Raw genomic sequence first — 17,367 nt, forward strand, 5'->3', positions numbered from 1 at the left:
TGCTATTGATTTGCTGCTTTCACCTTTTCGGAGGGGGGAAAGACACAATGTAGTGACGTATTGAAAACAGGAGTTCAGTTCTGAATGGACAAATTGAGAAACATGATGATGAATGAAATCGAAGATAAGAAAGTTCTGCTTAAATAGGGCTTAAGATAAAATATTTAATCAAGATCCTTTGGTTTGCAGTGCAAGATGGCATAATTTATTAAAAACAAAATGTTGGCAAACAGATAATAAAACTAAACAATCAAGCAGTACAGTATTAGTTAGTAAGGAGTATTGTTTCAAAATAACAGTAAATAGCTTTTATTTCTGAAATAAGAGACGAAGGTTCATTTGGACTCTTAGAAGAACCAGGGTGCTTACACAGTATTTTTTTTACTGTATAAACAGTAAAAAAATATTTTCTTATTTTTATGATCATGTGAGTGGAAGAAATTCATTCTTCATGCTTTAAAAATCAATTTCGTGCTTTATGTAGGTCATGCTCAAAGTGTCCTTGATGTGAATGCTATGATGGATTTTTCAGTGTTTGCGTTCAGCTCAAGCATTTGAGGTCAAATTGGCTATTTTGATACCACTAACATAAGAAAGTCTGTTCAGTTCGCCAATAAAACATGTGACCTGATAGGGAAGACGGAAACGCACTAAAGATGTGCAGACGGCAGAAACAAAGGAGCTTTGTTACATTTCAGTATCAGTGACCTGTACTGATGACTTTGCAGAAGGACTGTACAGTACGTTTCTCCAAAGCTGCTTATCGCAATAAATAGGTTTCCCAACAGTAAGAGTAAAGAATGACCTAAAGAGTTCACTGGTTCCTGAGAGATTGTTGTATTCACTACATCCTCAAAATTAGTTTATAGAGCCTAGAAAACCTAAAAGTGAGCCACAAATTTTCCATTCATTTTTACAGCAGTAAAGTAATAAAGTGCAGCTTTCAGGCACAAAAAGAGATTTTCCTCAAATATCTCATCTGCAGCAACTTATCTACTCTCAAAAATTACACAGATTTATAAAAACTTTATTTTATAAATGTTTACAAAATATCTGTTTTTCCTCCAATCAGCTTATATTAATGAAGCCGGGGCAATTGGGCATTTATTTGGAATCTTCTTCTAAAAAATGCCTTCATAATCCTGTTTAAAGACATAAACTCATCACAAGTCAACTTTCACCAGATTTTAATCCTTGGCTGGCTGATTTTATCTGTGAATGGGTAAAAGACCCACAGAAACAATTTTCTACAAGTACGACAAACCAAAACAAATATTTTAATATCATTTTATTAAGACAAAATTATTTCATCCTGACAATTTGAGTTTGAATGAACAAGCTTGTTTTTTTCACTTGCTCAGCAGCTAAATGGTGCATCTTTTAAAAATTAGATTTAAAAAATAAAGTACAGTATGTAAACAATGAAAAAGTCTTATTCTGTGCTTGTGATAAAAACAGTACAACAAAAAAACACAACACAACCAAAAATGCAACCAAAAGTTACAACTTATTGTAATTAAACTTTCAGCAATAAATTAAATTAACACATAAAGATAATTTACATTTATTTCAATTTTCTATGTAAGACTGTTAGAGTAACAGGATAAAAATAAAATCACTGAAAGATATGTGCAACAATTGTAAATGAGATTAATAATGAGGTGAAGACACTTTCAGAAAAATTTGTACAAGGAAAAAACCTCCAGTTTTTTTCTGCTCTGAGCTTGACATCAGGAAGTAATAAAAACGGGTTTAACAATGTACCGTTAAACAAGGTAAAAAAAATTAAAGATAAAAATTGCATGGATTAAAGTTTTTTCTTTATACTTCATCAAGCTGCTGTATAAAAATGTCTACACTATATCATAATTAAATAATCATACAATAGTCTGTATTGTACATCTATGATATGTATTTGTTTAAATAAAGTCTATTTTTTATCATCTCTGGTGGAATAGAAACCTTTAAGTTTTACAAATTTGGACAAATTGACGTTTTTAATTTTGCATGACAGTTGTTTCTTTTTTTTTTATTAAAGATTTTGTTGGCTCTAGTGGCCTTTATTTGAAAGTAGTTTGACAGGAAACAGGGTAATCAGAGAGGGGGAAGACATGCGGCAAATGTCGCCAGGCCGGGAATCGAACCTACGACCACTGCTACAAGGACTAAGGCCTCAACGTGGGTCATGCTTTGCCCCTGCGCCACCACAGCGCCCCAGCTGTTTCTTTTTAAAAGCTTTTCTTACTGGTCAGTGGATGGGACTCAGGATAAACCTGAGTAATGTCTTTTATGCATCAAAACTTATACATAAAATAAGTTATCAAATTTACTCAGCTCTGATCAGACCCCACTTCATGATGTGCTAGCAGATATAGAAATACTTTACAAGGCATTACAGGCAGTGCTTCCACTCAGGGTTTACTGTGGGTATTATTGGCCCACTGAGGAAACGTGTCCATGTCAAACATGACGTATCCCCAGGTGTTGATGCCCAAATTTATGCAGAGGATCCCAATGATGTTCAGTATGAATCCAGCTTTCACCTGAAGAAGAAAGGAACCATATTCTAGTGAATCTAACACTCTTGGTTCACCATTTTCTTTTTAAATTAACCACATGGTTGTGAGTAATAACTAAATATTTAAATTCTTCTCACCATGTCAATAACCTTGAGGTTTCCAAACGAGAAGGCGATGGCGTTGGGTGGTGTGGCAACAGGCAGCATGAAAGCAAGAGAGGCAGCGATGGTGCAAGGCAGCATCACGTAAAGCGGGTGCAACTGGATAGCTGAGGCCTAAGAGAAACAAAACAAATGTAAACACCAATAAATACCAAGAATATGTGACAACGTACAGTATGTTTCCCTCAGTTTACCATTGAAGCAAGAATGGGCAGGAACAGGGTGGTGGTTGCTGTGTTGCTGGAGCATTCGGTGAATGTTGCCACCAGCAGACTGAGCAGAATGGAGATGGCAAACGGGGGGATTTTCTGCAGGGGAGCCAGACTATCTCCAAGCCATTTAGACAAACCTGAAATCTGCACAGATATAAGCAAAGCGAAACATAAAGCAGGTGAAGAAAATGTTAAACATCTGCACAGATTATGAAAGAATTAGTTGCAAATATCCATATGGGAAGATAACAGGAACATTTACCCTAAAATTATCTGACTTAATTAACAGCTATTTAGTAAAAATACATTTATATCAGTTTGAGAGATTTCAATTATGGGAACACAAAGAAATAGTGAACACCATGAAAAACATTTTACATATTTCAGTAATAAGTTGGTAAAACTGAAGCACATTTGGTTAGAGGACCAGTCAAACTCTTCTGCTGATGATATAACACATTATCTATAGTTATAAAAACATAAATTTATCCCCCAAGTTATTTGTTTATATTATTGATCATAATTTAACTTAAGATGTATGTATGTATCATAATAATAATCCAAGATGAATCGGGTATTGTAAAACTATTGCTGAAATTATTTTTGCTGAAAAATAATTTCAGCAAAATTATTTTTTTCAATTAGAAAAATTAAGATTAGCAAAAATAAATTAGCAAAAATAAAAATAATCTAGATTCTGTGATTTAACATAAAATTAATAAGCAAAAAAATGAATAAGTAGAAATAAAAAATATAAATATATCTATAAAAATAATTTTAAAAATTCTAATTATAAAAGTAATAAAATTAATAAATTACAGTGCATAAGTATTACACAGGTATATATTAATTACACTGTAAATAAAAACCCTTTTGAAAAGTAACAAAATAAGTAATAAGTAGAAAATGAAAAAATTCAGAAAATATTTTAGAATTGTGAATATAAAAAATATGTAAAATAAATAATTTACAAAAAACAGTTTAAATATTAATACATAACAAACAGACTAAATTTAAAACATAAAAAATTAAATAGCTGTGTAAATGAGCAGATAACTAAATGATGTTTAGTAGTATGAAATAATTTATGGCAGTTAAAGGCACAATGTGACAGCTTACAGATTATTACTACCAGCAAAGCTGTGAATTTAAAAACGTGAAGTTTCTGGTTGCTCACCTCACTGCCGGCAGCCAGAGCGAATCCTCCTCCCAGCAGCAGGATGATGTTCCAGGGCATCCTCTCATGGACCACCTGCCAGGTCAGCAGAGTTGGAGGAGCCTTAATCCTTTTACCTGTAACATGAAGAAACATTTTAATATATACACTTAAATAATTTGGGTTACAAGAAATATGAAGGTTCAGGTAAACTCTCACCTGCCTCGGTGAAACCATAGCTGCCACATGAGGGCAGCCGAGACGGGATGACAAAGAAGAGCATTGACATAAAGATGGCCACTGTTCCATCTGACACAAACCTAAGGAAACAACACAAGTTACTTAAGAAGGTCTCAATAAAAACGTCCGAACTATAAAATGAAATCAAGATTTTAATAAAAGCTCTTCATCAAGACTCAAATTTTTGCTATATAAAAATATTTTTGTAATTTATTTGTAAGATATTTTTCATTATGTACAATAAAACCTGCACAGAAAACGATATTTAGAGTCAAGATGAAATGTGCAGCAACATCAGAGCATGAGCATGGATGAAAATTAATCTAAAATTGATTTACAAGCTGCCATTTTCTTAAAAATATTGAGCTTTCTCATGCATTAAGAAGGCTGACCATCTTTCCATAACATAGTAGGTTATTTTTTATAATATACTGAATTTAAACACTGACTGAATAAATAGAAAACTGTGGATTTCTCACATAAATAAACTTAGACATATTTATGATATATATATATTTTAAATGTAGACATTCATATCAAATCAAATCAAATCTTATTTGTATAGCACATTTCAGCACCAAGGCATTTCAAAGTGCTTTACGTCATGACAAACACAAAAACACAAAGTCATGCAACATTGAATCAACAATCAAAAAATAAGGACGGGACATTAAAATTAAGTTAAGTGCATTACACAGCCCTCAAGTTTGCTTATTGGCGCAATGTTTTTTTTTTCATTATGTTACCATTTTTATCCGTCATTCCATCCTCGCCTTCTTAGCCTTCAATATTTTTTTAATAAACTGACGCTACTCCGTCGCAGCTCGACTGAATGAGCGCTATTAAACTGAAAGTTAATGAGTATGTAGATATTTCAAAGCAGAACCGCATAAAGTGTAGCTTGTATTCCACACAGGCCTCCATTTTGATCTGTCGCAATCTTTAACTTTGCATCACTAGCTCTGCTTATGAACGACCACCGGCGCCCCCTGCTGGATGGCGGCCAAACTATATCACTAAAAGAAAGGCTGTAGCGGACATCTTTAGATCATCGATTTGAACTAAATCTAATCTAACGCATGATGTAGAGATTGAACCAACATAAACAACAATCTGAACTGATACTCTGTTAAGAACAAAAGTACGGAATATTAACCTAAAGTCATAAAATGTAAAATAAAGAGACTCACGAATCCTCTTTGTTGAAGAGAACTGTGGCCCAGCCAGGTATGAAGCCTGGCTCTCTGGTGAACCACAGCAGCACAAGCAAAATGAAGATGGTGAGTACTGCTCCTTCAGCAAACTTCATGCCGCCCAGCTTCTTGTACTCCTCTTTCATCACTGCATACGCCTCTTTATCTCTGTCACTTTTCATGCCACAACCAAAAGACTTCTTCAGGCTGAGTGAATAAAAACAAGCAGAAAGATCAGAGCCACACAGATAGCACTTTGATAGCATTTCTGATTTTAAAAACAAGCTATTAGATTTTAAGATGTTCAAAGTGGTCATTTTCCATAACAGTTCTCAACACAGGATTAACTAGAACAGCAATAAAATATGTTCAATATCAACACATCAAATCAAAACAAAACGCGGACATGCTAATGTTAGCCTTCCACGCTAATGTTAGCTTAGCACTTTGTTTTAAGTGGAAACATTACCTCTGGGAGGAAAGTGTGAGTATTGAAGATTCATGTTGTCTGTAAAGTTAGCTGTGTATTTATTTCGTACCAGATAACCCCCATTCCCTTATGATTGACGTGATCATTAGTCGTATCTGTCATTAAACTGTGAATAATTTGGCTGTTGTTATATTTCTCTTCTGTTAAGTGCATCACTATCTTGGAGTTCCATGGAGATATTACTTTTGGGTTTTTCTTGAGTTCAGCGTTTGTTTCATCAATAACAATTTAGGTACAACCAAAATACTTGAAACTGCTTCAATATATTTCATATCTCTGGTTGTCTTACTTGAAGCCAAGAAACAGGAACTGAAGCCAGAGCCAGGAGATTGCCAGCATGAGCACCATGTTGGGAAACGCAAAGCCAAACCAGCTGGCAAAGTTGATCACATCCCCATTCCCAGGGAAGAGCCTTTGGGTGAAAAAATAGTGATTAGAAGAGCAGAAGCAGGAGAATAATTTAAACCCTCTGAACTTATGATTGAACTGATGTCTCACTTGTCTATTTGACCCTTGAGAATGAGGTTGGGAGTGGTGCCCGTCAGGGTAGCAGTGCCACCGATGCTCGCAGAGTAGCACACACTCAGGCTCATTCCTTTAGTCAGGCGGCTGTACTTTTCCTCTGTTTCGTTCCTCCTGTTCTCGTTCATGGACTCTGGAGTCACTTGAGGCAAAACTATATTTCCACAAAGTGAAAAGGCTATTTAAAGAATTATTTTCTATAATATGTCCTTCCAAACTACTGAGATTCTACTCACCTATTCCATTCTCCTGCTGCAGCTTTGTGTCTGTGTTTTTCTCATCTGGGATTCCCTCCTTGATTTTTCTGCTCTCCATCTCAAACCCGAGGTTATCTTCTGCTGCGCTCTGGAGGTCTCGTTCTTCTGCCCGTGTCTCCGTCGCCTGCAGCTGCTGCAGCACAGCCTGAGAGATGGGCAGCATCATGGCTGTGGTGGCCGTGTTGCTGATCCACATGGACAGGAAGGCCGACACAATCATGAATCCCATCATCAACCTGTGAGAGTGGAAGAAAGACAATTATGATTGACAGGAGCTGCATAACATGACCCATTTTGAGATTAATATTTGTTTATTTATATTCAATTTAATTAAAATATTGAAAAACAGTTGATAAGGAGTATGTATAGTTCAAGAAAATATTATTTGGACATTAATGTGTGCAGGTAATTCAACAATTTCTTTTAAACACAATAAGTGGCATACTAATTAATTACTAATGATTTCTCAGTTTTGACAATTTTTGCTCATTGGCCAAAACCCAAAGTTAAGGGTAGTTTTAGAGCAGAAATGTTGGCCTGATAAAAAGTGTATTCCACAGTATCTTTTGTGAATACTTAGCCTGAGCAACTTTTGTTACGGTCAATAAACTGTGTTTGTCCTTTTGCAGTTTTGGCAATGTGGATAGGTGCAAAATCCTGCTGGAAATGAAATCAGCATCTCCATAAAGCTTGTCATTTGAGGGAAGAATGAAGTGCTCTGGTGTATGAATGTTCTGACTTTGGACTTGATGAAACACAGTGGACTAGACCTACACGATGACATAACACCCCAAATTATCACTGACTGTGGAAACTTTCTACTGGACCTCAGCAACTTGGATTGTGTCTCTTTCCACTCTTTTACATTGGAATGTAAAATGTGCTTTTGTCCAAAGACAATACCTTGGACCTGTGACCAGCAGTCCAGTCTTTTTTTATCTTTAGTCTTTATCTTTAGCAAGGTTGTGGGTCTTGAAAGACTGATTCCAATTGCAATGCACACTTTGTGAATGTAGCTATGTCTGCTGCCAATGCATATTCTTTGCACTGTTTCGTTCTACATGACTTTCCATTGATATTCTTGATCCAGCACTGTCTGCACACCCAGTTTCTTTAGCAACAACCTTTATAGTCAGCATAATATTTTCTTAACAGCTGTCAAGTCAGCAGACTTGACATTACATTTCTGTCTTTAAAATCGTTTTTATTGTAAATTTTAAATGTTCTAAAAACAATTTGGGGTTTTCATTATCTTTAAATCATAATCACCAAATTAAAGAAATTAACTCTTGTTAGTATAGCTCTCTACTTTGGGCATTTAATCACTGAAACATTTGGAGGATGATTTGTTTTATCAAGATTCAGCTGCTGACTCTGTATCTGTGGCATCACAGGCTTTAAGCTCTTACAGGGCTGGACGAACACCAACCAGGAGAAGAACACGGAGAGCGATGCGTTTATGAAGGTTCCAGTGCTCCACTGCGATGGCCACCAAGAGACCGCCCACAAACAGCATGTTGGAGTCTTTCAAATACTCAATACTGACCTGAAAAAAGATAACAAGAATATTAATTCATGGCAATAAAACTATGTCCAAAAGAAATTAAAATTAATCTGAGCACACGCATTCAAAGCTTCTTGTGTAATTTTTACACATTTTCTCAGTTCCTTTTTTACCAGTCAGGGCCAAAAATATTAAAGTTACTGAAGTGCCAATTCAGATTGAGCTTTTATCTTTACTGTTAGTGTCTTCACGTGAGTCCATATCTCAAATGCACTAAACAGGAGACAGAACAACCCATCATTGAAGCAGGTTTAAAACGGTTATATCTTATCTTAAGCTAGCGGAGACATTCTTTGCTGTTTAAGTTAACACTTTCTTTGTTTTTTCCTTTAATGTGGCACTTAGAATTGTTGTCTAATTACCAAAAGATTTACTTTCATAAATGGAGAATTACAACTTTCACTATGATCCTCCACTTGAAATATTGTATTTTCCAGACTATAAGTCACTATTTTTCATACTTTAGATGGTCCTCCAAATTACAGACAGGTGCAACTCGAGATTAATATGAAGGACCTGCATGACGCCACACCAGACTAAAAATAGAGCTGAGTAGAAGCCATGCAACCACAGCAGACTTGTCCAACCAAACACCAGATCACAATCAATTCACCCTGCAACCTTACAAATAAGCGTCATCATCACTGCAGCTTCTGCTCAGGGATAATCAACACTAAGCCTAGCTTCAAAATCACTTCCTGACCAACTAAAATGTCAGCAACTCCACACCCAAAAAGGTGTAGAGCCCCCCTAAAGTACAAGCTACAACCTCCGACGTACCCACCCCAAAGGAATGGAGCAGGAAACGCCAGCAACCCCAGAAACCTCAGTCCATCCATCTATGAAACTACACTTGCACCCAGGCCACTTAGGTATCCATCCCACTGCCTCAAGTCGAGCACAATTTGCCAGCCACGGCTGTGGTGCTCCAAGATGCACTGCACTGCCCCACCAACCAGACCACAGGCTGGCACCAGGCCGGGGGCCAGCAGAGCACGGAAAAGCAGCAGAGGAAGGACGCCATCGTGAAAGCCTCGGGATAGCCCTTTTACCAATGCAAAGCCACACCCCCAGTCATCGCCACACAATGGCCAGGCACACACGTTACAGTTGCCCACCGGAGGCCTCCCCAGCCGTAGGACCAGTCACTGACACCAAAAAATCCAAAAGACGATGTTTTCTTTAAAGTTTTATTGTTTGTTCCGCTACACTGCTGACATTTTCCCTATCAACTTCACCAAATTGCATTGTACTGCATTTTGCATGATAAACAGTTGTTTCAAAACTTAAGATGTTTCAGAGAAAGGATTTGATGTAATCTAGGGTTGGGTAGAAAATGAAGTGAATAGCCTTTATGTGTTATAAATGTTAATAAGACAAACCTCAATGCAAAGTTATTAAATTATTGAAAATGGCCTTTTAAGATGGCAGAATTTCCCTTTGGAGCCCAATCTCAGTTAACTCTCCTGCAGGTACAAGTATATTTCTACAAACAGATCAAGAAACATACCCGCTTAAAAAAAAACAACCCAAAGTATTCTTTTTGGTGGTTACAATTTTACATAATGAAATATAAAAGTAGAAATAGGAACTTTACATCTCCAGCCTTCATGATGCCCATCATTGGGAACAGGACGACAGGGAGAAGAGCGGTCACAGCCAGAGGCATGCACTCCGTGCACCAATACAAAGCCATCAGGATGATCACATAGCCACATTTTGCTTCCTGTGAATACTGCACACACAAATAAAAAAACAAGTTAGTCACAAATATGCTTTCATAGCAACCAAATATTATTCATTTCCATACATTAAATCCAAGCTGGTGGAGATTAAGTTCTTATATTTTAGCTCCAGGATTAAACTGATGCTTCAAAAAGAAATTATTCTTATGCACAGAAATGTTGTGTTTATGTTCATACAAATTTAAAATAGAGGTCTGAAGTCATCTCTATATCAGGATGAAGCACAAGCCCCCCACACCCCCACCCTTCACATTCAGAGGAACAATGAGTTAAGAGACTAATATTTCAATAAAATGGGTTATTGTGGGGGCAATTTCCACTTAGATTGTCTTTGAGTATTGATAAATGGGGTAAGTGGTCATCGGCATGAAAAAGTATGAGAGACGCTGATCTATATCAAATACTTCTACTGGAAGCCCAAATTTGTAACGTTCTTGAACTCGGGCCACACTTTGGACACCCCAGATGTAGACAGTAAAGCATCCATGCAGGATTGATTCTCATCCAGTAGATTTGGTGTCCAAGAACACAAGATCAAATGATCTACCAAGAAGAATATTCTAGGTTTAGTTTGGCATTGATCCTGGCTGTTCCCACCATAACGAAGCACTGTGTCACAGAGCAAAGCAATAAAGTTACTCAAGGACCATGGCATTGATACAACTCAGATGTTAACCCATCTGCTGTCATTTCTCAGAAAGCATATTGGGTAAGATATCTGAACAAGCTGTGATCAGCTACATACACCAATAAGAAAAGTATGGATCAATATCCATGTGGAGGGGACAAAACGTTTGACTGTATATTAAAAACTGATGCTCATTTTATCACATTTTACTCAAGCAAAGGCACATAGACGCTGAGTTACTGTCAAGTTATACAGCATTCATGTCCTTTGTCTTATCTCTGCATTTCTTTAAAAGGTAATAAGACTTTAGACAGGCAGATAGTAGCAACCCTTGATCATAAAACAAACTGTTGTGCTCTTGTCTCATAAGACAGCGTTTATAGTTCCTCAGTAAAAATATAAAACACATTTTAAACTACCCAACACAAAAGTTTCCATTGACAAAATCCTTTATGCAGGTTCCAAATATTTATTTACACCAAAAATACTGAAGATATGTTTTTTTGTGATTTTTACGGTGGGTATTAATTGTAAATTTGATATAGGTAATGCAACATCTGCCTTCATTATTTATTTTGATAAACAGTCGTGAGTCTATTTGAGTGTCTCAGTTTTATAAACCATTTGAGCCATTCGTTGGTCAGTTTTTCATGACATTTTGAAACTTGAGCTTTATTAGTTCAAAAACAAAAAAGAAAGAATATTAAAAAACTTCTCGGGAAGCTTTGATGACAAGACAGCAGAGTCGACCAGGTTTTGGATTGTGTAAGAAATCTGATCATGGAGAAAAATCTCGTTTACTTTTCGTGTTTTTGCATTTTTACTGGGGGAAAAGAAAAAATGCTACAAAATAACATTCCTGTAATTAAAAATGGCCGAAAAGGATTTATTACAAGAACATAAAAATCAAACTCATCCGAACAAAAAACAGGATCAGATGTGTAGAATAGGCTCAATCCACATTCTTGAGATTTCAGTTATAAACTGATAAAATAAAAAGAAAGTTGTTACTTTTGAAGTTGTTACTTTTGGGTTGTAAAGCCTGAACAGGCAGGATTGCATTGATGTAACTGTTAGACAGTTTTTATTTTTGAAGAATTTCAATCTGTCATGCTGGCTTACATTTATCTAAAATTATACTTTTTTGGTCTTTTTATTTGTATCAATCCAACAAGTAATTGCAGAAGAAAACATTATGTTTCCTTCTGCAGTTATTTGAGATATTTAAGTAACTTTACAGGTAGTCTCGAGATGTTTTGTTGTTGTTGAACATGTAAAATTTTCTTTCTATGTTTCTCCAATAATCTCTGTAATTTATTTGCAAAGGTTTTGCCAAGAAATTTCATGAAAAATCAATCTCAGTATATGAAGTTGGTACCAAACAGCTTTAGCTGTGCACTTCTTTTAACATTTTTCATGCCATTTGGTGTGATTTCTGGAGGAATACAAACATCAGATTGAATTGCAAGTTCACAGATTAACCAAACATGACTAACTTTCAGCTGACCACTATTTGTTCTCCTCTCAGTTTAGACATGTTGTCATCACCTGGACGTCTGACATCAACGCTTTGAGTAAGAACACAGTTAGATAAACAGAAAAACAGAGTGGGATAAAACAAAAATTTACTCTGATTTCAACAGTAAAGCTCGTTCTCACTCACCGAGGTGGGAACGCACAGAGGCAGAGGAAGAAAGGCGAGTGGCGTGATGAAGATGATGATGTAGTTTCTGTGGTACCACATCCACCTAAACACATCCGACATGCTACCCATGATGATCTTAAAACTCTAACAAAAAAAACTGTGTTAGAAAACTCTGCTAAAGCCTGGTAGGTGTGAAGCTGATCCAGACACACTGGTGTTGTGTGAGGAAGAGGAGGAGGAGGAGGCCGGACAGGTGGGAAAACTTCAGCCAAGATCCAACAGTGGAGATGCGGAGAAAGCTGCTTTGGTAAAAAGAAAAAGCGAATGCAAGTTACTCTCTCTGTCTAAGTTAGCGCATCAAACATTAACTCAACAACAAATTGTCCACAATCCTGGACAGCGAGGAAGATGAAGCTGCTGGTAAAGAGGGAGGCAGCTGTACAGGAAGGGGGCGGAGCAGACAGATGGAGCCAATGATAGACAAACAATGGTCAGTTTATCAGGTGGAGGAGTCCAGCTCCATCATGTGTAACCAAAGGTCAGGGGGCGTGCATACAGTTAAGATGGATCATGCTGACAGTCTGAAATACAAGGTCTGCAAGAGTTCAGCTTTCACAACCTGAGGTGAAAAACCAGGCCAAGTTTTACCTCTGAATGTGTTATCCAAGATGTTTCAACTGGGAAACACAAATTAAATCCTAATTAATAGTTTCGATTACTAATTTCTTGATCATATGAATTGTCATTATTACTTTTGTTGTGTTGTTTTAAAGTTTCTTTTTGCCTTGCTTTTAGTTTTCACACCAAATCTCTCGTTTCATATTAAATGTTTTTATCGATAAAATAAGTTCATGACCTTTAACGGATGTTTTCACCTACTGAACCAGCATTAAACAAAATGACTGAGGGGAAAATAGACTTGAATCTAAACTCTTTTACTTACTGACTAACATAATAAGCACCATCTAAATCGATAGTTTCATTACTTATAGTTCTGCATTCACAACATTTCAAGCATTTCATGTGGCTAGTATTTAAGGAGATATCATGTATTTTCCACAAATACATAAAAATACTGTCTATATATTTTGTTTTTAAATATTTTCATAATGTGTAACAGGTTAGTAGTACCTTGTTCTTTTAAAGGTATAAATATTTTAGTTTCTGTTGTCTCTATTTCCAACAAAATTGTTAAGTTTACCTGTTACTGAACATAAAATTAAGAATCAAATTTATATTTTGTTTCAATAGGTCTGCAGTTTTAAACTCTTAATTGTTTAAAAGGGGATATAAGCAAAAATGTAAATTTTAACTTGGCATCAACTTTAAAGATTTTATTCTCCACAAAGCAAATACATTTCTTTATGCTTAGTTTTAGAGAGAATATAATGCAATACCAGCACTTGAACCTGCCAAGTTTTTACATAAGAATTTTATTCTAAAACTTAGAGTTTCAGAAATAAAAATTTTTTTACAAGTTCTTTCCCCTATTTGCAAACATCTATGGATACAGTATTGTCTCAAATACAGACACAAAGGGCCAGTAAAGCGGTAAAGAAATGGCCGGTTCTGAATATGAATGCAAAATTTAACAGCTGTGAAATAATAATTAAAAACTATTCCCTTATAAGTTTTTGTGTGTTTTATAAATTACTTATTCCTGCACTTTATATGTGAGATAAGAGATCATACAATACACAACTATGAACCAAAACACAGATTTCAGCAGCTAAAAGATTCAGGTGTAGTTTTATGTTTGTAACAAACATCAACAAAATAGAACAAACAGAAAGTTATTTTTTGTTACTCAACTTGTAGCTATAAAAATTTTTGAAACATTTGTCAGATTTGCCATCTTGGAATAAAAACATAAACCTTATTTTTGGTTTGCAAAATGCAGTTATTTTGCATTCTTACTACAAGTGGTAGTAAAGCAAGAAAAGAGTAAAGAAATCAAAGAATATGGTTTTATTATGACACTATCACTATAATACATTCATTTTAAAAACCAAATCGTTTTTTTATATGAGTGAATATTCTACAGGATACATGAGAACTTTCAAGGTTTGATCATTGACTAAAGCCAGCTCCTTTTTCATCGACAGTCTGGCAGATGACTTGCTTAGTGATTAATAGCTATCATAAAAACAGGAATACTTATAAACAAATTGCTAATTAGATTTAGTGCCATATAGTGTGTCGGTTGGACCAACAGCAGTTCTGACAGCTTAAATGTTTTTGTGCCATGTGAGATTCAGCAGTTCTGTATTTTCTCTGCTTCGTTCCTTTGAGATATTGGAGAAATGGCAGCAGTCCAAGTATTACTGGGAGTACTAGGTTTTCGACCTCTCCCCAGACTTACTGAAACAGTGCCAAAAGAACCTGAGTCCAAACTGACGACTCTGATGGCTCAAATTAGCATCCCTTCTTCAATTGTAAATGTGGCCGTTGACCGTCAGGCCAGAAGGTAGGAGTGTGAATAGTCCATGTTGGGGGTGGGTATCTATGATACCAACAGGAGATCAGATCTCCTGTAGGTAATGCTCTTCAGTCTAGTTTTGAAGCATACATGAAGTGTTTTTGGAGAGATGTGACCTTTTGCAGCTGATCCATGATGTTGTGCTGCATTATTACAGGTCATTTTGCCAAATGTACATAGAGTTTGCAAAACATACAATCTGTTTCAAGAAATATGCAAAGGTTTTTCTAAAAGAAATTAGTAATGTTTTTCTCTGACTGCTTCACCTATTTAGTTCACAAGAACTAATGGCATTTATTTCAGTCATTATCTTGCGGGGGGTGACCAAGGTTCCATCACTATGTGACAGCTGGTCAGCAAACCTGGCAAACATGATTGACATGGCAGCACTGAATGCACATGTGCTTTATCAGGCATGCATTGGGGTGCAGGAGAGACGGGTGGACTTCCTGGTTGAGCTTGCAAAAGAGTTCGGTAACTCTCATGTGAGTGAGAAGAAGGCACACAAGGAGAAACTGCTTCGGCAACAACCTTCCACACCCAGCTCAGGCAAAAGGGCGAAGTGTCAGGTCAACCATCGATGCAGGATGCGTGTCCTGAGGCCGAAACATCATCAGTGACCCCTCACATCCCCACCATGGACTGTCCTCCCTGCTGCCCTCTGGAAAGAGGTTCCGCAGCATCCGGTGCAGGTCCACCTGGTTCCGAAACAGCTTTTTCCCACTTGCCATCAGACTGCTGAACTCTTAACTGGACTGCACTCAAAAACTGGTCTCCACTTTATACCTTGCACATGTACAGAGCTAAATAACTTCTATTTTACTGTCAGTCCTGCACTTTATATTTTATATTTAGATTTATATTCATATTTTATACTGTATTTTATTTTACTCACAACATTGGAACCTCAAACATTGTCCTGAGCCGTATGCAACGAAATTTCGTTCTGTATACACCCTGTGCATGCAAAATGACAACAAAGTCAGTCTAAGTCGAAGTCGAAGTCTAAGTCTAAGGAACAATTGTGCAACTGTGAGATGCGTTGAGGCCATTACCAGGGTACTTATAAGGTAATGGCCTTATTTACAGAACAAAAGCACCGGCTAGATAAAATCCTTCAGGTCATTTGGCCTATCTCTAGACTGAATAGGTCAAATGTCAAATGGACTAACTCCAGTACTTCAATGACAGATTTTACTGACAACCAAAGTCCACTTGCAATCCTAATTTAATTGCTGTACGCCATTTAAGAGCATTAAATCATTCTGACTTTCCTTTTTTAAAGGGCAGGGAGGGTGGTATTCTGGGTCAGAATATCTGCAAATATATAATGTAACTGTAAACTCACTGTGACTGCAAAGTTTTAATGCTGGTAAACGGGAGTAACAAACGTCTGTGAATGAACGCTAGGCATCATCTTTCTGTCAACACTTTCTGCATCCTTCCATGGCACCAGAGCTATTAATTTAACATTTTAAGAAAAATCTATCTGAAAATATTTACAGCTAATTCTATATATAGATTAAAAGTTTAAATCAGTGATAGTGTGACTAAATCTGGCAGAAGAAACCTCTGTGTTTGCTTTAAGGTTGATTATTTATCCCAGAAATCAATAAAATGGAAAGTCTGATGCAGTTACACAATGTTTAAAGGAAAAGTGGCCATTTCTTTCAAACTACAAATGCACTGTAAGATGTTGGTTTACATAAGAAAATATACAATTAACCTAATAAAAACAATAAAGGCGGGGGGGAATAAAAATACAGAAGATGTAAAATTGTGGAATAGCTTGTTTTTCTGACTTTTTTTATTTTTATTTTTTTTGGTTTAAAATTCAACACAACACATTTTCAACAAATTCTTCATATCTTAGCAAAAAAAGAGAAAGCTGGGATTTTGTTTGGATCCACAAGACACTAGCTTATCCATAACCAAAACAATAAATGGTTTGATTAATTCATTAAAGGGTTGATACATTTTTCAACATTTTGTTAATCTGTAAAACTTGTTTTGTGTTTATCTATGATATCCCATGAAATATGAAAACATGAAATCCCAATAAAAATATTGAAGTTTGTGATTTTATGTGATGAAATACTTTTCTATAGTTCCTCAAATGACCAGCAGGGGTCGCTTCTAACACATACAAAACTTTGCTGTTTGTAACAAAATTAATTTTCACATTTATTTGTGAAACTCTTTGCAATGTTCTTTTTTTAAAATTAAATAAATACTGATTAAATAAAAAATAAAATAAACAACTGAAGTTGGTTTATTTTGGATCCACATTTAGCTGCTATTTTTACAGCTTGAACAATACATGCTTTACAACAATAAAACATTTTTACAAATTAAATGAAAACAAACAAAAGAAATGACAGAAAACATGTCATTTGAATTAACTCTGGTGTCATATTCAGTTCACAACATGAAACTTACATTGTTAGTAGTTTCCTAAAGTATTGTTTAATCTGTCCTTTAAAATTGTTACTATAATTAAATAACAGAGTATATTATATACAGATTCTTCTGTATGTTACATCAGGAAGTAATAAA

At 35.9% G+C, this 17,367-nt stretch overlaps 1 protein-coding gene across 1 annotated transcript; it reads right to left on the reverse strand.

Annotated features, from left to right (window-relative positions):
- Positions 1 to 1,273: 1,273 nt before the first annotated feature.
- Positions 1,274 to 12,741, reverse strand: LOC116728853 (solute carrier family 13 member 2-like). Its single transcript, XM_032577169.1, has 12 exons — positions 12,351 to 12,741; positions 9,912 to 10,049; positions 8,160 to 8,296; positions 6,730 to 6,986; positions 6,470 to 6,647; positions 6,261 to 6,383; positions 5,479 to 5,688; positions 4,268 to 4,368; positions 4,070 to 4,185; positions 2,875 to 3,036; positions 2,657 to 2,794; positions 1,274 to 2,543 (listed from the first exon to the last, which is right to left on the reverse strand). Exons 1-12 carry the CDS (start codon positions 12,459 to 12,461, stop codon positions 2,412 to 2,414), a joined length of 1,803 nt encoding a protein of 600 aa, XP_032433060.1. The 5' UTR covers positions 12,462 to 12,741; the 3' UTR covers positions 1,274 to 2,411.
- Positions 12,742 to 17,367: the final 4,626 nt, after the last annotated feature.

The sequence above is a fragment of the Xiphophorus hellerii genome, chromosome 11, assembly GCF_003331165.1.
Source record: "Xiphophorus hellerii strain 12219 chromosome 11, Xiphophorus_hellerii-4.1, whole genome shotgun sequence".
Lineage (NCBI taxonomy): Eukaryota > Metazoa > Chordata > Actinopteri > Cyprinodontiformes > Poeciliidae > Xiphophorus > Xiphophorus hellerii.

Coding starts and splice junctions, on each gene's coding strand:
- LOC116728853 (XM_032577169.1), bottom strand. CDS start 12,461: ATGGGTAGCATGTCGGATGTGTTTAGGTGGATGTGGTACCACAGAAAC. Junction 4,369..5,478: donor CTCTTCAACAAAGAGGATTC/GTGAGTCTCTTT, acceptor TTGTTTCCTTAG/GTTTGTGTCAGATGGAACAG. Junction 2,544..2,656: donor ACCTCAAGGTTATTGACATG/GTGAGAAGAATT, acceptor TTTCTTCTTCAG/GTGAAAGCTGGATTCATACT.